The sequence below is a fragment of the Xyrauchen texanus genome, chromosome 10, assembly GCF_025860055.1.
Source record: "Xyrauchen texanus isolate HMW12.3.18 chromosome 10, RBS_HiC_50CHRs, whole genome shotgun sequence".
Lineage (NCBI taxonomy): Eukaryota > Metazoa > Chordata > Actinopteri > Cypriniformes > Catostomidae > Xyrauchen > Xyrauchen texanus.
This window is the reverse complement of record NC_068285.1, coordinates 42,747,096-42,773,773: the sequence shown is the minus strand read 5'-3', so window position 1 is coordinate 42,773,773 and position 26,678 is coordinate 42,747,096. Positions and strand designations below refer to the sequence as shown.

Genomic DNA, 26,678 nt, shown 5'->3' with positions numbered 1-26,678 from the left:
AACACTCACCAGCTTAGTCTTGACCACTCTGATATTGCCGACAGTTCCAGTTCCAATAATAGGTTTGACATTACCTGTTTTCTTTCTCTGCCCGGGTTGTCCAGTGCATAATCTGAAGCTAACTTCAGCATCGTTGTTCTCTCGGGCTTGACGTTGACCCTTTTTGACAACATGACTCCATTTTGGAGAGCCTGTCAACGATGTTAATCCACTGGGACCATCCGTTGCTGTAGCGTCAGCATCTTCCACACTCTGAGCAGAAGCCCCCACCACAGTTGCCAACCCGAAGGCCCCCACCGGTGCAGCCCTCCCCGCCACACCGCACAGGCCAAGGGCCCCGACACTCACCGCCAGCTCGTCCACACCATCGCCTCGAGCCAGGTTAATAGAACACTCCAATACTCCCACACGGCGATGCATTTCCATTGTAATAGCACGAAAATCTTCGCCAACATCAGTCTGTAGCTGCACCGCACGTTTCAGGGTGCAAACCTCAGCAGACAACTGTTCCATTTTTCCAAGTAGGGTCGAGACATCCATGTTAGTAAATGTCACCGGCGGCAGTTCATTCAAATAGTGAGAGACAAACCTGAGAATATCCTCCCCACACTCATTCAATACTTTCAGGCAGCTCTTTATGTTGTTGGCATCTTTCTGTGTCCCTTTATGTGAGACATTCCTCTGTGTAGTAGAGCATAGTTCAAACAGCACTTTTTTGGAAGTCTCTATCCACTCGGAGTCAAAAGTGTTTGTAGCCAGGAGGACAGTCTCGTCCTGGCTCAATGTCTTAATTTTTACAGCAAGGAAATTAAGTAACTCATCTTCAACAATGATTTTACCATCCACTGTCTTGTAAATCTCTGGTTTTACTCGAGACCTGCTGAAGCCATGAGCAGCACGAGCAGTGTCCGCAATCAACAAACGACCGACTTGCATCCAAGTCGTCGAGTCGAATGTTTTGCACGCTTCACGCGAGGAGCACTATTTTTGTGTCCTACAGAGTTGCTGCCAATGTTCATACATAAATCATATTTTGCAAATTATAAATTTGAATACATTTTGGAGGACATTGTGTTTTTTACTTTTTCTACCCAATTTGGAATGCCCAATTCCCAATGCACTCCAAGTCCTCATGGTGGCGTAGTGACTCGTCTCAATCTGGGTCGTGGAAGACGAATCTCAGTTGCCTCCGCGTCTGAGACCATCAATCCGCATCTTATCACGTGGTTTTTGAGCATGTTACTGTGCAGCTATAGCACGCGTGGAGGCTTCATGCTATTCTCCGCGGCATCCATGCACAACACACCACACCAAGAGCAAGAACGTCATTATAAGCCACGATGGTAAAAACAGCTATTTGTAATTTATGTGTTGGTACACCTTTTGACATGGATCCACCAGTCTCTCTCTCTCTCCCTCTCTCTCTCTCTCTCTCTCTCTCTCTCTCTCTCTTTCATTCTTCCTCACTGCCGTCAGTGCTCACTCTCCCCTGAGTTCTTATTACACGCACCTGCATATCATTAGTGGCTAATCAAGGACTGCATATATACCCGCTTTCACACACACGCTCTTTGTCTGTTCTCATCGATAGTATCTCTGAGACGCCAGAGCTTTCTACATCAAACATACACGTGTCTTCATTATTGCCTACAAGTATCATAAGACTGTTGTGAGATATGTTCGTGTCTATACCCTGTCTGGGTATTACTCACCTGCTGTTTGCCACTCTGCTCAACTGGATTTACTCAAACTGTTTACATCACTGTTTCAATAATCTGTTTAATAAACCCTGCTACGGAGTTCATATCTCTGCCTCCATGAGTCTATCCATGACACCTTTAACTTTTAAAACCCTCAATGGCCTCGTAACCATCAGCTCTTTTGCAAAAACATCCTTCCAGGGTACCTGTGGATCGGGTCGGACAATCCACATACTGCTGAAGGTTTGGCAGGTGACATGACAGATCACAGGAGTTAACATCCCCAAGGATGTTGCCCACCTGTTATCCACAAAAATGCACAGTCATTGTCCAATAGACTTGAGACACAAAATCATCACAATCAGCTCTGATCATTATATAACCATCATATTTTGCTTTCGCAGGGAGTTCATCCATTTTGCTCTTTTATGGAGCTTATTTTAGACGGTAATTGCCGGTAAATTAGGTCTATGTCCTCTTCTTTAAAGTCTTAGGTGTACCCCTCTCCTCGATCCTCGCTTCTTTGATGAAGTCTTAATGTGTGTTTGTTGTCCTGGGATTCCTGAGCAGCTCGCGGCAAATTCACCTGCAGGCAGTAGGCTCATGATCGAGGTAGGAATAGCAAGAGTTCCTCCAGGGTGTAGACGAGAACGCCGCTCATTGTGTTCACTCCTGAACCAGACCCTGCCAGGAATATTGCAATATATGCTGCCACCCAGAACATAAAACAGTTCCTCTTCATATTGAGTTTTTTATTTATTTAAATTAGGTCCTTATTCTGTCCCTACTTAAGAAAAGAAAGTCATACAGGTTTGAGTAAAATATGACAATTTGTATTTTTTGACTATTCTTAATAGTCTCTTCTGGAACACAGGACATCTTTGAATGATTATTGACTCATATCTTTGCAATAGCACATTTCAGGAAGTGCATATATTTTTCATATAGGGTAAAAATGCTTACAGAGGTGTGGATAAAGTAATGTACATTCAGGCCAGGAACTCACTGAATAAGGAAATCAGTAGCTAAAAGAAGATACTCTGAGAAGCTGAAAAACAAGTTATCAGCTAACGACCCAGCATCAGTGTTGAGCAGCCTAAAACAAATTACTAACTATAGGACTCCTACCTCCAACATTGTAGGGGACCAACAACTGGCTGACGACTTGAATGTATTCTACTGTAGATTTGAAAAGCCCAATTTCACACCCCACACCCACTCTGAACTTAACGTCACACAAACACCTCCTGCAACCCCCGTCCTGCTATTCAACCTACACTAAAGATATGTGAAGAAGAGGTGTGACTTGTCTTCCGAAAAGAAAAGAAAAGAAAAGTACAGGGTCCAGATGGTGTTTCACCCACGTGTCTTAGATCCTGTGCTTACCAGCTGGGCCCCCATCTTCGCACAGATCTTCAATAGATCCCTGGAGCAGTGTGAAGTCCCATGCTGCTTCAAATGCTCAATCATCATTCCTGTCCCAAAGAAACCAAAAATCACAAGACTTAATGACAACAGACACGACACCCTGAAGTCTGTGGTCATGCAATCATTTGAGAGACTGGTGAGGTGGGAGACCCACATTGACTCCATTGTGAAAAAGACCCAGCAGAGGTTGTACTTCCCTTGCCACTCTACTCGCAGTCATTAAGTTTGTCCTCTGCACTTCAATAACTGCCTGGTTTGGTTCAGCTATGTAATCGGATATCAGAAGACAACAAAGGACAGCTCGGAGTGCTGAGAGTGTTATTGTTGCCCCCTGCCCTCCCTTCAAGAACTGTACACTTCCAGAGTGAGGAAAAATGCTGTATAAATAATTCTGGACCACTCACCCTGCCATCTACCTTTTTGAACTGTTGCCTTCTGGCCGACACTTCAGAGCTCTGAGCAGCAGAACCGTCAGTCACAGGAAGGTTTTTTTTCCCTCTATCCAACTAATGAACAGTTAAAACTGTCCCATTGAGCAATAATTATGTGCAATTCACAGACAAGTCTTTTTATATTTATCCAACACATCCTACCTCTTCTGCCATTACATTCCTTTGCACTGTATATAACATATTTGTATTTAGATTTGCAGTATGTATGTATAGGTGTATAAAATATATATATTTGTCTTTTATTTTCTATTAAATTATTTTATTATATTTATTTTTATTATTATCTCTGTCTTGTTGCTGTATTGTATTGTTGTGCACTAGTAGCTCTTGTCATCAAGACAAATTCCTTGTATGTGTAAGCATGCTTGGCAATAAATCCGATTCTGATTACGATTCTGAAAGTATGCACTGAAGGCTGCAATTACCCCCTCTTTGATTCTTATTCCCCTGAACACCATCCATTTGATAATAACCCATAACTTGCATTATTGATTCATTCTGATGAAGCAAAAAAATAATTTGACAATATTTACTACTCCTATAATCCATAGTAATGCCACAGTAAATACCTGGAAGATCTTCTGCAAGCATCTCCTCTCTTGCTTCAATTTATATTTTGGCCAAAAGGATTTTTCTTGGTGCAAGCTCATGCACAATACTAGTGAAGCCCTCTTTGAAGCACTGGAAAGTTAATGAATGAATTTGGTCAATTTCACCACATAACTGATTTATATAGTAATGGAAAGTTAATCATTCACATTAACTTGACATTAAAGTGGTCGTATCAGTCTTATAAAAGTAGTTCACCCAATAAAGTAAATGATGTCCTAACTCACCCTTATGTTGCTCCAAACCTGTAGATCTTTTTTTTTCTGTGGAACACATAAGGTGAATGTTTGAAAACTTCATAGTGTTGAGTGGCCATAATAAAATGCAAGATTGCGCCAGTGTGGTTGTTGGCATGCCGTTGCTCCCGTCCTGTGCTCTCTGTACCTGTTTGTATTGCTTATGTGTGTATGTGCTCAAGGAATCAGTACCGTGCATTCCTACCGTCCAAACACTTCTAGATATAAAATCCACTGTCATGGATTTGTGTGCTCGAGATCCTGAAGAAGATACGTTTTTTCATACCCGGTTTTCCTCACCTCTCCCAGAGGGTGTCTGATGTATTTTTGGCTGTTCATTTCATAGGAAAAAACACCACAAAGCATGGAAATCTGGGCAGCCTTTTGGTCAGGATTAAAAAATCTCTGCGCACATCCACGATGTTTTGTGATATGCATGAATTCGACAGCCGATATGGAAACTTCTTTCTTCGGTGCATCACAGAGCCCCAAAACACCTGACTATCTATAAACTCAAGATCTCTTCATTATAAAACATTCATTGTAAATAAATTTGAGTTGCAGGATTTAGACTTTGATGGAGACTTGGATTTGCATTGGTGATTTGGATCCTTTAACTTTCTCCAAATGGATATGATTTCTACAGGACTGTGGGGAAAGGTGGGGGATTGGCTTCAGTTTTTAGAAAAAAATTCGGTAACACTTTATTTTACGTAGTCCTTGATACAGAGTAATTACTTAGTTAATTACTTAGTAATAAACGTTGTAATTACATGTACCAAAATGTAATTAACATGTAACTAAGTTATGGTACAGCCTGTACTTACAGATTGTAATTACACACATGTAATAGGCAGCTACTGTTACAAATATGTAACAAGCCGAGTCTGTTACATACGTGTTACAAATATGTAACAAGCCGAGTCTGTTACATACGTGTTACAAACTTGGTACACTGTAATTATGTAAGAAAGTACTTAGTACCACACAATGTAACAAGAAGTACTTAAATATATTAGGCTACTAAGGTCTGCAGTTACACATGGCAAATGTGTACGTTTTGTAGCATTACATGTATGTAACATAAAATAAAGTGTATCAAGACTGTACTTGAGTGCAATTCATGTGTATCTACATACCTTATCCATCTTAAATAACCCACTAGTTCACCGCTAAAATACATGCATTAGCTTCTTTATTACATTAAAATTACAGACAATTACATAGGTATAAGCTACGTAAAATAAAGTGTATCAAGACAGTACTTAAGTGGACTTCATGTGTATCTACATACCTTGTCCATATGTACCTTAGTTTGAATTAACTCACTAGTTCACAGCTTAAATACATGCATTAGCTTCCTAATTACATTGCAACTACAGAATATTACACAGGTATAAGCTACGTAAAATAAAGTGTATCAAGACTGTACTTAAGTGGACTTCATGTGTATCTACATACCTTGTCCATATGTACCTTAGTTTGGGTAAACTCACTAGTTCACAGCATAAATACAAGAAGTAGCTTCCCAACTATATTACAATTACAGAATACTGTATTTTAACTCAATAGTGTCGAGTTGAATTGATGTGGTTACCCTTTCCATCCACCTGCCTGCACACAAAAGGTGACATCATCAAAATGACAAGTCAAATTGTAAATTTATTTTCCCCCTTCAAATACAACATATAATTAGCAATGTAATTAGGAAGCTAATGCATGTATTTAAGCTGTGAACTAGAGAGTTAATTCAAACTAAGGTAAAAAACGTCTTACGGTGAAGCAGCTTTGGGATAAGCAGGATGATCTCGAACATCGAATTATTGAAACCTGAGGCGCAATGGCTGCAATGCGATTACCAATACTGGATGTGTATACCAATAACTGTCAATAATTTGATGGTCCCTCATCAATTATTCCATACTTGACTGATATAGGAAAACAATATGTTGGCTCTCTCAAGCCTGTTTAAATAAGTATTTTGGTGGGAGATCAAATCCGGTTAGCATGCAAACACATCAATGGCCCCGTCAACGAAAATGACTACCTACAAACACAACAATTGGACAAATACACAAAAGACAAGCAAAATACCAATTTTAACAACACTTAAAGTTTAAATGTACCTCCTGAATTTATGTGATTCTTTAGTGACTTCCAGTTTCTTTTAACTTGAGGAGTAGATCCTCCGTCTACAGTCAGAGATCCATCATCACGTTGCGAGCGTCGGTCTGTGCACATCCCAAACTTCCCGCACACAGCATGCGCGGTGAGTCAATCCAATTGGATGAATTTAAATGAAGGCCTAAACTGTGAATTTATCTGTTGCACTTGCAGCTCTTCAGTTTTTCTTGTTTAAAAAAGTTTGTATTGTGCATAAGAGTTTGTGCTCTTCCTTTTGAATAAATTAAATATCCAAACGATCACATCTTGATGCTCTAAATAAACTTTAAATAGATTTTTACCTATTGTATGTGACCAGAGAACATAAACCATTTTACTGTATAACATTTTAGTTTTATAATTTATTATTTATGTTTATGTTGGGTGATTTTCAATTGCATGTTTATTGAATTGTTGAGATCATGTTTGGGACTATGAAGTGAATTTCATGCATCTGAAGGGTTTGGCTTTGGCAGCCTCGAACCACCCCATCCAGGAAAATCATTTCATACAGTATTATGTTCCTCTTATGGGGGAAATGGTACATACATGGACACAATGATGGACATAAATTTATTTGTACCTCATCTATCCCTAAATTGTATATATTAGTAACTTAAGGTGTAACTTTGAACCAGTTAGGGTACAACCACATAAGCTGGACTCTATGTGATCACAAATGGACCCCGACCATACCCTTTTTTCTGACAGTGTAACTACCATAGGCTAATGGTCTTCACTGTATTATTATATTACATTAATACTTTTTTAGCTACTAAAGTTATCCAGCCAAGAGCATTGAGTGGTTTTCTTGTTATGGTTGTTTGATTAATATTAATGACACAGAGAGCAGCAGGTCTATTATTAGGTTACATTTACACTTTTCAAGCCTGATGTTTTGATACAAATCCCCCTTTTTCCCATTGTTTGTTCACTTTAGACATAACTCTCTATTTTTACATGTTTACCTCACCAAGACAGGCATTTTGGTGGAATTTTGAAGTAGGACTGGGCGATATGTACAAAAATGTTTTATCGAAAAAATATTGCAATATCCGATTACATCTTTAACCCCTCTGCCGAGGGTGGGTGAATAATTTTGCTTTAAAATTTTATTCATTTATTGAAACATGAAAAACTTTCTTGGGTTGCTTAATTCAAATTGCACTTTAAACAAAACAAAAAAGCCATTAAAATAATGAAATTATCAAAAACTCTTATATAACCAAACCTAAATCCAAACATTTACCATCTCCAACAGCCCCATTTGCCATCATGCAAGTATCCGTCAATGACAACAGGTGGAAAATTACTAATAGCCTGTAGATTAAGACTAAAGACTGTTATAAATGTAAAGACAATAATAATCATAATAATAAATCCTATAAATTCCCTTGTGTTTCCAAAATAATGCTGCCACGTGTTCTTATCGAATTTGTGTTTTGGTAATACAGTTAAAGCTGTATAAGAAAATAAAATAAAACTCGGATTTTCGGTTCATTGTGAACATATCTTTTATTATTTTATGATTTAATCACTTTCGTCTTTGTTTCTTTAAAACTTAAAAAAAAAAAAATATATATATATATATATATATATATATATATATATATATATGAGCAAAATTACCTACACATGAAATGCATTTGGACGAGTAGCTTGTGAACTGGATTCAGCTTCATCGCATTTGGCGGGTGCTAATTTGACACCCTGGGCTACTGTTCTAATATATTTGGCGACTTCACAGATCCATGGTTTTACCATTTCCTGATATTGTCAATCATCGTCTGTTAATGAGTGTTGCAATCAGCACTTTTTGTAAGATATCGTTGATATCCGATTACATCGTCCTATTGCCCAGCCCTATTTTTAAGAGTATTTGACCGTTTAGGCACGTATCCGCATTAGTGCGAGATCTCTTGGAGCACACGCGCATATAAAGCCCGCACACATACAAGCCGCCTGTCAGTCAAACAGCGTGCAGCAAGATCGCTAGCGAATGATGAAATTATGCACTCTGGATTATTTTCAACAGCAAAATAAGACTACATATACATTTTGTAATTAGTGACACAGGCCTAGGCACAAATATAGCCAAGTTATATTTTCATTATTGAAGTTTTAATCATGTTACTTGTCCAGTCAGACAAGTAGGATTCTCTTTCACTTGCCCCTTCAAAAATGTCGAACCCTGCTCTAACTCTCACTTGCATTGAAGTTGGGACCACAGCGATACTGTTTGGACCAGAATGTTATATAGCCTAATTTGAATGGTGAGTTGTGGCAGCAGCTTTTACATGGGCAAGTACCACTCACATTTTCATCTGAAAATGTAAATATCCTGTTAATTTGTATTATTTTTCTTTTTACTGTGTGTTTGCTTTATTCATTTGTTTGTTTTTTAAGCATAGTGTGTGAAAATATTTAATCTACTTTCTGATGTGTTATCTCTCACTTAAGCAGAAGTGTGTGATGTAAAGCTAAAACATATGGTCTGGAGCACTGATAAGACTTTTGTGTTTTTGTTTAATTTTTATCTGTTGTGGTATTTCTTAGGCACATTATTAAGGGTAAAGCCCCGAAGGGGCAAATAGTGTTCGTATTAATATTATTATTATTATTATTATTATTCCTCTTCCACCCTTGAGTCTATGGAGCTCATAGAACCGCTTGCTGGAAAGTTATGAAATTTGGCACACAGTCTGATCTATTACCACAGCAAATTTGTTGTCTCTACCTCAAACCCTCTAGTGCCACCAACTGCCCGAATTTGCACTCATGTTTATGTTATTAACTTTTGAACTGTGAGTCCTTGAAATATTTTTTCCTTTGATTCATTGGCTCAAGACAATTGGATTGCAACATATCACGTAATTTTCCGTCATGAGAATTTTTCCGCCTGGTGCTTCAATGAATTCCGCGAAGAGCACGCCAAAATGGATGTGAGGGTATATTTCAATAACGCTTTAGTGTATTCATACCAAACTTATTATTTTTCATAGGCACCATGACTCGAGGGTGCCTGCTCAGTTTCAGAACGGTGCCACCTATTGGTCACGAGATATGAAAAAAGCTAATTCATAATATTATCAAATAGAATATAGCGAATCCAACGATATTAAAAACTCCTATGTCTGCCATTTTGTACATCAAACATTTTGAATCGGCCATCGCAAAATTGAGATAAACCATTCTGTTTCCGAATGGCGCTTCAACGAATTCGACGAAGATTCAAAAAATTTAACTTGAGGCTGTATCTCCGCAACACTTTGAGGGATTGGGACGAAACTTGGTACGTGTCATCACCATTAGGCCCTAGGGTTACCTAATACGTTTTGGTGCACTGCCCTCTATTGGTCAGGAGATAGCAAAAACAGATTTTTTTTTAACTCTTGAACTTTTTTGCCGAAAATAAAAAAAATTGTCTTCTTTAGTTCAAGTGTTACATAGTGAGTTGAACAATATACCACATTTTCCTATGTAGTTGAATTTAGTCATAAAATGTTGCATTTTACGAACGACTTGACGTATCGTTACGAAACTCGGTATGTATCTTTGGCACCATGCTATGAAGGGACTCAAAATGTTTCGGGACAAGTTATAATGCTATTTCTAAAAATGCTAATAGCTATTGACTCCTTTCGCCTATTGTGATGAGACTGGTCTTGATAGAATCTGTGGTTCATGCCGAGAACAATGATGCCAATTATGTCATGATCGAGCAAACTTCCTTTGCGCCATTTTTACATGTTTTCAAAACCTACTTTTTCTAACTCCTAGACTGTTCATCCGATTTGCACGAAAATTGGTCTGCATCATCAAGAGGCACTCGCAATAAAGAATTGATCAAAACTGACCTAAGACAGGGAATGTTTTCTACAATTTAATGTCAAGAATTTAGTTTAAACTGAGTTTAAATATATTAGGCTAAGGTGTATGTAATCTTGACTTCAACTATATATATATATACACAGTTGAATTCAGAAGTTTACATACACCTTAGCCAAATACATTAGCCAATCAGTTCACAACAATAAAAGTATGAGTATAAAAGACTAAATATATTCATATTCAAGATCTATTCTCTAAAAGCATTTATAAATATCTTATATGCTGCTTCTCAGGTGAATGAATCTTTTAATAAAGAATTTTGAGATATTTTAAAATATTTGTATTATTAATATTATGTTCAACATTCTCAGATAATTTTTCCTTCTGCAGTATAGCTGCTAAAGTAAATGTATGTTGTTTTAAAGGAAGTTTAGATATTTATATTGGAAAACAAGCCAAAACAAAATCAATTCAAAAACATATTTTGTTGCAGTGTATAAGGGGTTGAAGACTTCCTCTCTCAACTTTCTGTTCAATATAATTTATCTTTAACTCACAATTTTGTGAGACTGTGGTGGATGGTCCCCGGATCCCTGTACATTTTAAAGTTAAATGCATCAATCTGGTGCACTTTGAGAGCAAACTTAAGAGGCTAGGTCTATGAAGAATTTTGAGCTCTAGTAGTGATTTTATCATAGACACATTGGTAGTATAGATATGAATGGTGATGTCATGGCAAAAAAGTCATAACCACAAAGCATGGTAAACGAGTTTAACGTAGTTCACAAATGGTCAAAACACAATATCGACTAGAGCATATATTTAAGCAATCGAAGAAATGAATCAGAAGTGGTTACCTGTGTAGAACTTGCTCCTCAGAGGCTGACTGGGAGTTAGAGATGCTTTGCAAAGCAACACAATGCTATAGACCTTTTATTTTATTATGAGAATTGTACAAATATATTCTGTTCATTATGAAACTGTGGTGGGACAAATTAGCCCACTACAATCTAGGAAAATTAATGGGAAACACTGCATTCTTATACAAGAATGCAGAATGAATGCCGAATGCCAATTCAAAAACAAAAAATGTAGAATTTTTTTTTTAATTGTTTGTGTTGTTGATAATGTCTACTAATCGTTTCAGCGCTTGTCCTCATCTTGAGCTGTCGCTAGTGTTAAGCTAGCCTGAGTGTGGTTTGTACTCTGTACAGCTGCATATTGCCTATACAGCTGGAGTTTTGCTTACTGCCTCCTGCTGAAAACAGGTGGTACTTCAAACTTAAATTGAAATGGTAGGAACGCGCTATTTTTCATGTAATTAATCACACTGAATTAACACATTAAGTCGACTGCCCTAATCTCAATATTTATTTGTTTGCTTGGAAATGGCTTAAAGGAACCAGTGGAACTATCACTACCAAACAGTAATTTTCAAGTAGATTCACAATGTTTTATGTAAAAGCTATAACCGTAAAAATCTAGTAAAAAAAAAAAAAAGTAATGTTTTCCACATAGTTTTCACTAAATTAACTATTATATGTATTATATTTAATACATTTCATTTATATACCGCTGTCCATGTGAATTGTCCATTGCACTTCTTGGTCAAAATGCTGTTCTTGTCAACATAATATTGTAAACACAGTTATGTCTTTAAGTTAACGTAAGCAGGTGGGAGAAAAAAGGAGATATTGTGTCAAAATGTCAGATCTGTGCTTTAGAGCTTGCTGTGTAAATGTGACCTGCTCCATCTTTTAGTCACATTGACCCCAAATCACACCTCAGCTTTCTAAATGAAATAATGAGTGATTTATAAAACAATGTATGCTTCTATCCCAATTTGTTGATGAAATATAGTTATTTAATAATGTTTTTATTTAATAAAATGAAAACAGCCTTTAAAAATTCCCAACATTTTTAGACTTTACAGAACTGAATAATTGAAAAAGTTCGCTTGAATAAATCTTCAAGACATAAATAACAGTTTAAGTAAAAAATTGAATGCTGGGACACTCTGCATATTAATATAACATACCTATGTATCTATGTGTAGATAAAATCCATGGAAGTGTTTATGCAGTTCCGGTGGTACAAATTACTCAAACTTAACGACTGACAGACGACTGTTTACAAATGCGCACATGCTCCATTAACACTAAAATTGTCAATCAAATAAAAATAGTAAAATGTTCTAGTGTGATTGTTAAACCGTGTTATTATCAAACTGCCAATTGGATTAAATAAATACATCCTACATGTGACGCAGGTGAATGTGTGAAGCCACTTATAAGCTGAAAGCACAGACTGATCAAAACACCACATTTTATGATCATCACGTGCTGTTCTTGTTGTAGTAGACAGAAGAGAGCACACATTTACTGTTCAGTTCAGTTGATAACCAACCATAACCAACGTCTTATCCAGAAGAGTGAAACTAGCGTCAAAAACACTGAACGGAAAACCCTTCACGTAAAAGAAAAACCTTGATGGGAGAATTGACAAAATCGCACAAGCAATATATAAAATCTATAAAATTTTTGCTATATTCTCTTCTCTGGCATTTGGAGAGACAGTAAATGCAGCGCTTCCGTTTAAACTGACAGCAGCTAAAGCAATTTGACGCCGCATTTAAAACCAAAAAAAAAACAGCATTTAAAATTTGAATTTCATTATAACGTTGACCTAAGTTGAAAGCTGAGACAAAAAACAAGCATAGTCAAAAACTTGACAGTTTCTCCAAAAGCGGCCCATTGCGTCATACATTCAAATGGTGTGATAAAACTGTTGTTCCTGTGAACAAACAACAAAGTCTATGTGGCAAATATAGTTAGTCTATGGTCTAGCGTACTAGAAATCTAGTTTTGCCACTTTTCATTCCAGTGGTGCTCCCTCTTAATACTGCACCTTTGACAAGAAAGGGAGAACTAGCAAAAATGTTTAGTGTTATGTAATGCTGCATGGTACTAAACAAAGTAACATGTAATTTACTAGAGGTTCTGACAAAATGTTCCTTCCTTTAATCTATGCAGAAATGCCACAAGTTGTATGTTCTAAGTCCACAAGTGGGTGCAATGAATTTATTATACACCAACAGCACCTTTTTATTATATAAATTATATTTTTTTTATCATATTGTTTATAATGTTTCCAGGAGTGTTGGTTATTCATGTTTTTGTGATGTTAAAGACATTACAGCTGATCTTGTGTATTGGGAAATTCACAAATGAGCATAAATAATTCTGATTCAAAGTAATGGCCAGCATCATCCAATCACTTCCAACCATGTTTAAATAAAATGATATATTCTGATAATGTTCTGATTATCATTGTCCCATGTCTGTCAAACATTTTGATTGGTGTAAACATCATCTGCAGCCTGAAACTGAACTTTTGGTTGGATTTTAGGATTGAATGCACTTAGCTGCATAGAAAGCTATAGGATGCACCCTTGCACCCTATTTATTGATTGACTTAACCTTTCTCATAAAAGTTCAAAATGCACTTTATTTTCATCTTAAGTCTGTATACAGCCTCTGAAACAGTTTTTAGCTTTTGGAAAAACCCATTGATTCTTAATGTGAAAATGCACAGTAAATATAGGATTTTAAAGGAGATATAAAAAAAGGCCACTATAATAGTGGTCATTGTGTTTAAAGCCTACCGTTTCATGATTAATTGCTCAGATTTTCAAAATAGCATATTGGATGAAACTAGAGACTCTACTGGAGAACTAGAGAATCTTTTGTGTCAAACAGGTTTCAATGGAATAACTTAATGAGGTTTCATACCAGATGCAGTTTTGTTGAGGTTTCTCCCAAAAGACAAAGTCTGCTGTGATCGGCGCCATGTTGCTTTGTCACATGACTTGGTGCGTCAAAAGTTTAACCCTTAACTGACATCCTGAACTGAAATCAGTTGGTTTAAATAAAATGTATATTTACATTGTCTTTTAGCAGAGGCTAAATGAGTGTTGATTAAGTGGTCATGGAACAGATGTCTTATCAGCTGTTTTTTGAATGCTGTGATGGTATCAGCAGATTGTGTGGAGGTTGTGCATCTAGTTCATTTAAAGCAGAGAGCAAGTTGGGACATAGACCTGGAGTAGTGAATTGATGTAAGAGGGTGCTGTTCCATTGGCTGTCTTGAAGACCAGAGTCAAAGTCTTGAATTTGATGTGGGCCGCTACTGGCAGCCAGTGGAGTGGAATCTAGAGGAGGGTGACTTGAACCCTGTTTGTCTGATTGATGACCAGACATGCTGCAGCGTTCTGGACCACCTGCAGTGGCTTAATCATGCTAGCTGGGAGACCTGCGAACAGGATAATACAGTAGTTCAGTCTTGAAATGACCAGAGATTTGATTAGGAGCTGTGTATCATATTCAGACAGGAAAGGTCTTATTTTCATCATAGAGATGTTGGCTGTGAAATTAAGCTGGTCATTCACCACCCCTCCCAGGTTCCAGGCTGTCTTTATTGGCGTTAGCGTAGTGGAACCGAGATGAATAGAGAGGTTGTGGTCAGCAAATGGGTTGTCTGGGATCACGAGAAGTTCTGTCTTGGCTAGGTTGAGCTGAAGGTGACATTCCTTTATTTAGGACGAGGACTCCGAGAGGTAGGCAGAGATATGAGCTGAATTAATTTATTCATTACGAATAGTGAAGACAAAACACAATGTCCTCTCAGGAGGACGCAGGGTCGCACAATGATAATATTAATAATATCCATATAATGTGCACGAATGTACTTTTTTGATCTTTTAATGCAATTAATATTTAATTTTAAATTGTAATTTACCTGGAACATTATTTTAGCAGTCAGTTTTAGGATAATCAGTGACCATGTGAGCTCAACAACAAGAAAGGTAGGCATCCTGGACCTGTATGCCTTAGACAGGGCTCCAGACAAAAAATCAGTTAAAGAGCCATTGGCTCATAAGTGCCACATAAGAATGAACTTATGTTTGAAATTTTTACAACACTTTCATTTATCCTGATGTGTCAGCATTTTCATCCATCCTGTGGATGTCCTGGGAACTAAAGTTCACTTAAAGTGGGAACTGAAAATCTTTTCCATCTTGAGAACTATATTCAGTCACAGAGAATTGTTCTTTACACCGAATCTGAGCCAGTGTCACTGACCATAATTATGTCAGCATCACTTGGCAATTGAGTGTAGCTTGCCCTCCTTCTCCTCTTTTTTATGTTGTTGCCAAAAGCCAGCATTTGACACATGGGTCAGGATCAAAGTGTTCAAGTGATGGGCCCTCTTTGCTGATCCTGATCAAGTCTTCCAAGGTTGACATGTGGAGTGAATTGCGTACTTTTGACGATGGTTCAAAACTACAAAAACAAATTTAAAAAGGACATTTTGTTTTAAGAATGAACTACTAATTATTCTGTCTCTCTTTCCATCTCCTCAGATGATGAAGTCGACCATAGTGTGCCAGTTGGTGATGGGGCGAATCCAGCAGGAGGAACCCCTTCGGGAAAGGGCAAGTTCCCCAACCTGGGCAAGATTTTCAAACCCTGGAAGTGGAGGAAGAAAAGAAGCAGTGATAAGTTCAATGAAACATCAGAAGGTACGGACCTGTCATGAGTCCAGACAATAAGACTGAACAAGTATCATTTTTTCTCTGCCGATACGGATTCAGAACTCCTGACTAAAATTCTCATTTGTTTATGCTGCCTTCTGATATCAACTTTTTTATTGTAATTACAAAACATTGATAAGCTTAGATCTTTGATTGTTTTCAGTGACATTAATAACTTCAGTACTACAAGTAGAATGATTTAATCCTGTAGAGCGGTTGGGTTCACTATTTTAGGCACTCCTGAAACAAAACGTCTAGCAACAAATGCTAAAATGTCGTCGTTGAGGTTGAAACAGCATTTTGGAGTTGGTGTTTGAATACTTTTTCGAAATATTCTGGAAATTCTGGAAAAAGTTTTCCGGCAATATAATGTGTTTAAAGTTAGAAAGTGGCTTGTGAGGTGTCACTAATGTGTTTATGTTTTTTCCTGAATGATCAGTGCTGGAAAGGAAGATATCGATGAGGAAGCCCAGAGAGGAGTTGATAGAGCGAGGGTTGCTAAAGGACATCCCGGAGAATGGTACGGCAGGAGAGACAAATGCACTCAATAATAAAGTTGAAGGTTATACTGAAGGGCATGAATCGTAGATAAGGTTGAAATTGTCAGATTGTTTTGAATTTGATTGTTTAACCCTAGAATGCAAAAAGAAGGGCAAATTTACCCAAAGGGGTCTGATGTTTGGAAGATTTTATCAAAAAATTAATAAATAAATGTATATAAACTCAGCAAAAAAGAAACGTCCCTTTTTCAGGATACAGTATTTTAAAGATAATTTTGTAAAAATGCAAATAACTTTACAGATTTCTATTGTAATGGGTTTAAACAATGTTTCCCTTGCTTGTTCAATGAACAATAAACGATTAATGTACCTGTGGAATGGTCGTTAAAACACTAACAGCTTACAGACAGTAGGGAATTAAGGTCACAGTTATAAAAACTTAGGACACTAAAGAGACCTTTCTACTTTGGAAAAACACCCAAAAAAAGATGCCCAGGGCCCCTGCTCATCTGTGTGAACATGCCTTAGGCATGCTGCATGGAGGCATGAGGACTGCAGATATGGCCAGGGCAATAAATTGCAATGTCCTTACTGTGAGACGCCTAAGACTGGAAGGACAGCTGATCATCCACGCAGTGGCTGACAACATGTAACAACACCTGCACAGCATCAGTACATCGAATATCACACCTGCAGGACAGGTACAGGATGGAAGCAACAACTACCCAAGTTACACCAGGAATGCACAATCCCTCCGTCAGTGCTCAGACTGTCTGCAATAGGCTGAGAGAGGCTTAACTGAGGGCTTGTAGACCTGTTGTAAGGCAGGTCCTTACCAGACATCACTGGCAAAAACATCTATATATGTATATATAGCATATATATATATATATACAGCTGTGGCCAAAAGTATTGGTAGTGACACAGATTTTGTGAAGTTTTCTGCTTCAGTTGTTGTGGTGTTGATTCACATAGTTTCTTGATTATTGTGCAGAGTGATCAGATGCATTTTAAATAATTGCAAAAAGCTTAATTGGCCAAAAAAATATACTTTTATCACAAAAACCCAAATTTCACTGTTTTTGGCCCTGGCACAAAATGACCAGCTAACATCATTTCACTATTCATATCAGCAGCAGCTGGGAAAGTTTGAACAAGTACTAGTCAAGTGAAATCACTCTATCATTCTGATTGGATTATAAGAGCAGACTAATTGCTATAAAAGAAGGGAAGAAGTGCTTCCAATTATTGTGTTCTTGTTCGCAAAGTCTACCTCTAAAGATAGAAGTGCAGCATCATCGTTTTGCATCAAAATGGCCTCACATGCAAGGAAATTGCTACAAAGACTATTTCACCTGAAAGAACCATTCATCAAGAACTTCAAGGAGAGAGGTTCAACAGCAGTGAAGAAGGCTTCGAGACGTCACAGAGTGTCCAGCAAGTGCCAGGACCGTCTCCTCCTGAGGAGTCAGCTACGGAATCATGTCACCACCAGTGCAGAGCTTGCTCAATATTGGCAGCAGGTTGGTGTGAGTGCATCTGCACGCACATTGAGGCGAAGACTTTTGGACAATGGCCTGGTGTCAAGAAGGGCAGCAAAGATGCCACTTCTCTCCAAGAAATACATCAAGGACAGACTGAAATTCTGCAGGAAGTACAAGGATTGAACGGCAGAATACTGGTGCAAAGTTATTTTCTCTGAAGCACCCTTCCGACTGTTTGGGACATCTGGAAAATCGATAGTCCGGAGAAGAAAAGGTGAACGCTACCATGAGTCCTGTGTCGTGCCAACAGTGAAGCATCCTGAGACCATCCATGTGTGGGGTTACTTTTCATCCAAGGGAGTGGGCTCCCTCACAATTCTGCCCAAAAACACTGTCATGAATAAAGAATGGTATCAAAACGTCCTGCAAGAGCAACTTCTCCCAACGATCCAGGAGCAATTCGGTGATGATCCGTGCATTTTCCAGCTTGATGGAGCACCATGTCACAAGGCAAGAGTGATAATGAAGTGGCTCGGAGATCATTACATTGGAATTTTGGATCCATTGACAGGCAACTCCCTGGAAATTAATCCCATAGAGAACCTGTGGTCAATCCTCAAAAGGCTAGTGGACAAGCAGAAGCCCACAAATTGTGATCAACTCCGAGCACTAATAAGGCAAGAATGGATCACCATCAGTCAGGATTTGGCCCAGAAGTTGATATGCCAGAGCAAATTGCAGAGGTTATGAAGAACAAGGGTCAACACTGTAAATATTGACTCTTTGCTTATATTTAAGGTTTTTGCCAATAAAAACCTTTAAACTTATGAAATGCTTATCACTGTTTTCCAGTATACCATAGAAACATGTTAAAAAATAATCTACAAATACTGAAGCAGCAAACTTTGCAAAACACAAAATTTATGTCACTGCCGATACTTTTGGCCACGGCTGTATATAAACTCAACAAAAAAGAAACATATATATATAAAGTATATATATATATATATATCACCCAGCTCTTATACATGTATATAATATGAAAATGGCATTGGTGAGTGTCACAAACAAGATTTGAGGCTTTCATGGAAGATCAAATAAACAAATATATATATTTGCTGATTTTTGCTTTTTTGGATTTGTTTCTCCGGTCTCATTAGCCATTATCAATATCTGTGTTTCAGAGAGCAAAGATGTGAATCACTCCAAAGCTCCTCCGGTTAAAAATGGCCACTCTGCACCACTGCCAGGAGACCACAGGTCAGATACAGCATCAGAAGTCAAGGGAACATCATCGCAGCCACAGGGAGATAAACAAAGGAATAGCCTCGCACCAGAACCGGAGCGCCGCAACAGAGCGCCCTCGGATGTTAGTCGGAACCGCCAGCCTCTAGACGTAGATGCTCGAACTCGGTTTCCACCTGAAACGGACCACCGCAGCCGACTGGAATCAGATTCGGACAGACGAGTGGGAACGTTACCAAGAGAGAGTCACAGTCAGGATGAGGGAAGATATCGGAGAGACGAGAGGGAAGAGAAAGGGATCAGAGACAAAGACAGTGACAGACGGGACAGAAAAGATGACCGGGACCGAGATAGAAGAGACAAAGACAAGAGGGATGCAAGACCAGATAAAGAGGACTGGCACGCAAGAGATGGAAGATCCGAACGAGATGAACGTGAGAGAGACAGACGTAGTGACAGGGAAAAGCAGGAAGACAAAGACTGGAGAGATAACAGAGACAGGAAAGAGCTGAGAGACAGGAAGGAAGATCATGAAAAGAGGGACGAGCCTGAAAGGGGAGATGATCGTGAACAAAAGGAACCGAATGAAAGGAGGGAAGACTGGGAAAGAAAAGAGGAACGGGAGCGACGTGAGGAGCGTGAGAGAAAAGATGACAGAGACAGGAAGGAGGTCACAAAGAAACAGGTGTCTGATGAAAAATTAGTGCGGCCTCAGTCAGAGATAGACATGCGGCCCAGTATTCAGAAGAGCTCGTCTGAAATCGGCCTAAAGGTCCGGCCGGTTTCTGAGGCTGTCCAGAGCAGCTCACTGCCGCAATACACACCCGCTGAGGACGAGTCAAGATTGCGAACAGGTAAAACGCACACATGGATGTACCACATACTGTATATTACTATAAATACAGGACACAAGAACGAGATAAACAAGGTTTGCAATTTAGACAGAATATACAAGGGACATAATACACAGTTTATATTACACATAGTTAACATTATTGGAAATGTAAAAAATAAATTAAAAAAGCTGTTAATTTTAATGTTCAGATCCATCTCAAGACATCAGCTCTGTTCTAAAACCCTAGTGAGTTACCTACCTCGCAAAGGAGACAGCTAGTTGCGAGCAATGCATTTGCAGCTCTGCTTACATTGCACGCTCACTCATGAACATATCTAAAAGGCACACCACCTCTTCGGTGTCCCACAATGTTCCCCTGCCACTCATGGTGCATGTGTGTTTTTGTGCAACTGATGATGCCATCATACTTAAATCTGCAAAGTTATTTTATTTCCTCCTGCAGGTAGTCTTTGCTTCGATACCATGGTTTGCAAAACAGCTTTCATATTACCAATTTTTCTGTGCATCTTACTCTGATTCGGACTATACTGCCAGTGTGAAAGGCCCCTAAGGTCCTAAGTTTGGTCCAATTCTAAGGCAGGTATACTTTGCAGAGCAGGCAAGATAGGAATGAATTACGAGTTCAGTGAAAAAAAAGAATCCATCTATTATAATGACTATTATAAATATAGTGTATTTTATTCGATACAAGTATTAAGGAAAAAACTGTTCAGTCTTATTAAAAATGGACTTGGGTCTCACCCAATATTTGGGTGTGCTGTGCATTTTTTATCAATATTAGAGGGTGGCTTTATTAGCTTAGCAACATGTTAATGTCAAACTCTATAGAGTGCAACAGTGCCCGCCCACTTTTTCAGCCATTTTGGTTCCTGAAGTATTTTTTTCATTCATTTCACTTCCATTAGAATTTCATAAAATTCTTCATCAAAGTTCTAAGCCATGAACCAGATCAACCAGTTCTTAAGTGAATCACAACATTACAAACTTTGATTAACATTACATACCATTGATTAACAACCTCTGAGCTCTCCTATGGGGAAAGGGAATGAGATATTTATTTCCAGAATCAGACTGTTGGGCTCTATAGAAATGAATTGGGAGTAGAGGCCTGTGCGCTTCACCTGTGGAGTACTATTCGTGTGCCATGTATCTATTCAAGCTTTTCAATCAGTCACTTATGAGGGTTCATTGTTTTAGAAGGAAGCTTCCTGTGTAGGAAGTGTGTCACAAGGTTTTAGAGCAGAGCTGTCTCATTTTAAAACCTAAAACTCAATGGCTTCATCTTTTCATAAACTCTCATTATGAACTCTCAGAGCTGTCATTAGCACTTTAGTCTATCTGTAAAATAAGCTGAGAAGTGAGCAGCATTCAGTGTGGTGGCGATAACCGATTGTTTTTACTGTCTGGAGAAAATACACAGTTGTGTGTCTGTCCCACAAACACATTTGCTTAAGCTCTTTCAAGCAGCTTATATTGAGAAACCTTGAGAAACAGCTTAGCTGTACACCCAGCTGTTAGAGCTCTGATCAAACACTCCATACAGTTTTGTTCTGGATGTAAAAAAATTAAAATCTAACTATAATTGCTCACTGTGAACAGTGCAGCAATGTTGTATGTTCTTTAAAGACCCCATGATATGGCTCAACAAACGTTGTTTTCTTTCCTGTGTTGAGATATTTCCTTAACTTTTTGGTAAATATCCAATAGATTTTAGTTTACAGTTGAAGTTATAGTAAGTTTACATACACTTAGCTTGAAGTCATTAATACACATTTTTTAACCACTCCACAGATTTAATATTAGCAAACTATAGTTTTGGCAAGTTGTTTAGGATGTCTACTATGTGCATGACATGAGTCATTTTTCAAACAAATGTTTACCGACAGATTGTTTCACTTTTAATTGACAATATGACAATTCCAGTGGGACAGAAATGTTCATACACTAAGTTAACCGTACCTTTAAACAGCTTGGAAAATTCCAGAAAATGATGCCAAGCCTTTAGACAATTAGCTAATTAGTTTCTGATATGAGGTGTACTGAATTGGAGGTGTACCTGTGGATATATTTTATATATCCACAGGTACAACCTTCAAACTCAGTGCCTGTTTGCTTGACATCATGGGAAAATCAAAAGAAATTGGCCAAGACCTCAGAAAAAAATGCTGGACCTCCACAAGTCCGGTTCATCCTTGGGAGCAATTTCCAAACATCTGAAGGTACCATGTACATCTGTACAAACAATAGTTCACAAGTATAAACATCATGGTACCACACAGCCATCATATTGCTCAGGAAGGAGACACATTCATTCTCCTAGAGTTGAACGTAGTTTAGTGCGAAAAGTGCAAATCAATCCCAGAACAACAGCAAAGGACCTTGTGAAGATGCTGGAGGAAACAGGTAGACAAGTATCTATATCCACAGTAAAACAAGCCCTATATCGACATAACCTGAAAGACTGCTCTGTAAGAAGAAGCCAGACTACAAAACCCATAAAAAAAGACAGACTACAGTTTGCAAGTGCGCATGGGGAAACGTATCTTACTTTTTAGAGAAATTTCCTCTGGTCTGATGAAACAAAAATGGAACTTTTTGGCCATAATGACCATCGTTATGTTTGGAGGAAAAAGTGTGAGGCTTGCTAGCCAAAGAACACCATTCCATCCGTGAAGAATTGGGGTGGCAGCATCATGTTTTCGGGGTGCTTTGCTGCAGGAGGTACTAGCGCACTTCACAAAATAGATGACATCGTGAGAAAGGAAATTATGTGGATATATTGAAGCAACATCTCAAGACATCAGCCTGGAATTTAAAGCTCGTTCACAAACGGGCCTTCCAAATGGACAATGACCCCAAGCATACCTTCAAAGTTGTAGTAAAAAAGGACAACAAAGTCAAGGTATTGGAGTGGCCATCACAAGACTCTGACCTCAATCAGACAAACAATTTGTGGGCAGAACTGAAAAAGCGTGTGTGACCAAGGAGGCCTACAAACCTGACTCAGTTACACCAGTTCTGTCTGGAGGAATGGGCCAGAATCCCAGCAACTTATTGTGAGAAGCTTGTGGAAAGCTACCCAAAATGTTTGACCCAAGTTAAACAATTTAAAAGCAATGCTACCAAATACTAACAAATTGTATATAATCTTCTGACCAACTGTGAATGTGATGAAAAAATTACATCTGAAATAAATAAATCTCTACTATTATTCTGACATTTCACATTCTTAAAATAAAGTAGTGATCCTAACTGACCTAAGACAGGGAATGTTTTCTACGATTTAATGTCAGGAATTATGAAAAACTGAGTTAAAATGTATTTTGCTAAGGTGTATGTAATCTTCTGAATTCAACTTTATGTCACAGATATGAACTATGATTCGCTACTTGCAAGTAACATCAGTGTCTGGTGGAATTACTGTACACTGAGGGATATTTTCTTTTAAGAGAGTATTTTATTAGATCAAATGTGTACATGTCCCTGAGGGCAAGATAACATAAATATTTTTGGTACATTTTGCCAGAAGAGAAATACTACATTTTAAATGTGTACATCTTCTTAAAGTGAGTTTTGAAGTCTTTACGTAGTTCACTTGCATATAATGACCTCAAAACAATAGACAATCTAAACACCACAAAACTGCAATTTTGATCTCATGGGTTCTTTAAAGCACTCCTGCATCACTTTGTTTACATGCTTTCCCTTTGCATGATTTACTCATGCATGCCCTTGTGATTGTGCTGTGCACTCATGTGTGTTCTGTGTTTGTGCATCTGTGTTGTGCTCACCGCTAGGATCAGTGGGTGTACGGTTCACTCCTGAGCCCAACCCTGGAATAACCTCCACTAAAGAGTCACAGCAGCCCACTAAACATGCCATCCTCCCTCCCAAATGGCTGATGGCTGCTTCCTCCTCCACCGAGCCTGCTCAAGCCCCATCCTCATCCTTCTCCTCTTTATCATCATCTTCATCATCCTCAGCTCCCCCCATTGTGAAGCCTCCTCCCCGGACTGTGTCTTTAAATGTAGATGACTCCTCATGTAGTAATCCTGTTCCCCCCGTAACAACAGGAGACCAGGAGACCCTGCCCACAGTTCCCACACACCTGGCACCTCCAGTCCCTCTTCCCCCTAAACAGCCCCCTGTGCCCCCTCCCAAACCCGCCCATCACAACAGCAACACTGCAGTACAAGGTGAGTCATATGTCGTCCTGCCCGCTTATGTTCAGAGGAGACATTATTTTAAATTTGCTGTGAATCAAAACGAGTGAGGGGTAAACTTACTAGTCATTTAACGCTGCATGCATTTTAATGACATAGGTCACATTTTCTGCATATTTTTTGTTCACTGGAAATTTTTTGAAAGATGTACTGTATTTTCCGGAATATACATTTTTTTTTTCATCATCCGAAAGGTGCCGCGACTTATCGTCTGAAGTGACTTATACACGTAATTTATATAACTGATGTCAGCTGGTCAAGCACACATGCAACAAAACAAAATATCTGTCATAGAGACAGTAGAAGCATTTTAGAGTTGACAATCCAGAATATTTTGCCTATACAAAGTACTTTATGCAACCAATTTAAATATTTTGTCCATCATTATTGTTTTAACTTTAGACTGCTGTCAGATGCAACTCCTCACATGCACACCGAATTATGTTTCATCATACTCGTTGTAAAAACATTCAGTCAGTGAACCGGATAATTAATGCATTGGACATTGTCACTAACGTTAATGAATAAACAGACTACAACAGGCATAATGTTTTACTCACAGACGGGTTTGCAAGGGCTGGAAGTGCAAAGTTACGGTGCTTGAAGTGCGGGTAGGAGTTACAGGGAACAATCGGTTACGACTCCAATCAGGTTATTTGATGTTACAGTAATGAGAATCCGATTTTTTGGGTGGAAAAGTATTGAAAATCAGATATTTTTGGCGTAACTGTAATGAGAATCAGATATTTTTGGCGTAACGGTAATGAGAATCAGATATTTTTGGTGTAACGGTAATGGAAATCAGTTTTTTTTTGGTGTGTTACAATAATGAGAATCAGATTTTTTTGGTATTACAGTAATGATTATCAGATTTTTCTTGTTACTGTAATGAGAATAAGAGTTTTTGCTGTTACAGTAATGAGAATCAGATTTTTTCTGCTGTTACGATAATGAGAATCTGATTTTCCTTGTTAGAGTAATGAGAATCTGATTTTCTTTGTTACAGTAATGAGAATCTGATTTTCTTTGGTGTGTTACAGTAATGAGAATCAGATTTTTTTGGCATAACAGTAATGAGAATATGATTTTTTTTGGTGTTACGATAATGAGAATATGATTTGTTTTTGTTACAGTAATGAGAATCCGATTTCTTTTGGCGTAACAGTAATCAGAATCAGGTTCTTGTCAGTTTCAGTGCTAACTGTTGAAATGGACTGTTCTTCCATACCTTGCAGCCTTGTTTTCATTCACATCATATTAAATACACTGTATACTCTGAGGACTATAACTTCCAGAATTTTAAATTGATCTTTAGAGTTTTTATTCCAGCCACACTATGTTCAGCTTGAGCTCTAGTGTAGCTGCTCTGTTTTGTACTCTGCAGTCTGGCTTTGCTCAGTGTTGCAGTATTTCACAGGCTGTAAGCTGCGGGGTCTTATGTAATGCAGACTTAAAGTTAAGCTTACAGATATTTTGGTTATGTTGTGGTATTATATTATAAAAATAATAATATAGAAAATATATTAAATTCTATACCAATTTTTTTGTATATATAGTCTTTCTGTTTCTAGTAAGTCACACTCTTGTCTGCCAGAGCTTTAACTATCGGCATAAAGTCTGGAACACAATGTAGTTTACTGTAGATAAGGGAAGAGGCTGTCTGACCAAAATATGAAACAACCAACCACAGTAAAAAAAAAAAATTGGACATTTAAGGATGAATAAATCTGATTTTGCCCTCAGAAAAATTCTGTTGTCTTTACATCAAGAAGAAAGAAGATCCAACTATAAAGCATTATATCATATAATATAATGTATTTTGCTCTTATGGAAAGAATTGGTACTTTTATTCACCAAAGTGGACAAACTTCAACTGATCACAATGTGTAGTCATGACATTAATAGTAATTATTATATAATATAATAATTAATAATAATAAATAGCATGAAAATTCATGTGATTGCTTCAGAATTTGCCAGGTCTGAAAAATCGTGTCGTTTAACACTGCATCTGTATGATTATCAGATAAACAGACTCGTAATGTGTGCTGGGACTCAGGAACTCCCGAGCGGTACGCCCGGCCTAACAGAGAGAGGCATTTTGATGCTTAAATTAGTCTAATAGTCTATAGTCCTATCTATAATGGCAACCGATCCTAATGTGCAAGTTTTAAACAGCCTGATGCCCAGACACTTGCTTAATATTTCACCTTTGTTCACAGTGGCACATGGAATTAGTGTTAAAGATACACCATCTGACACTCGAAGCGCTAGAACAAAAGTGATAAACAGTCAGTGATTTTCAATTATTTTGACATTTGCTCGATTTATGTTTTTGATTTATTCAAAAATATAATG

The 26,678-nt window shown here is 38.1% G+C and overlaps 1 protein-coding gene across 7 annotated transcripts in view; it reads left to right on the top strand.

Moving 5' to 3' along the window:
* Nucleotides 1–26,678, top strand: part of LOC127650371 (phosphatase and actin regulator 4A-like) — an 89,409-nt gene that overhangs the window by 44,568 nt on the left and 18,163 nt on the right. For 5 of the 7 annotated variants that reach the window (XM_052135741.1, XM_052135742.1, XM_052135739.1 and 2 more), the window contains 4 exons: nt 15,842–16,000; nt 16,452–16,532; nt 19,181–20,095; nt 23,895–24,293. In XM_052135741.1, coding sequence (XP_051991701.1) covers nt 15,842–16,000; nt 16,452–16,532; nt 19,181–20,095; nt 23,895–24,293 — 1,554 coding nt within the window. The remainder of the gene's footprint in view (nt 1–15,841; nt 16,001–16,451; nt 16,533–19,180; nt 20,096–23,894; nt 24,294–26,678) is intronic. The other 2 variants (XM_052135744.1, XM_052135745.1) reach the window with 1 other exon arrangement.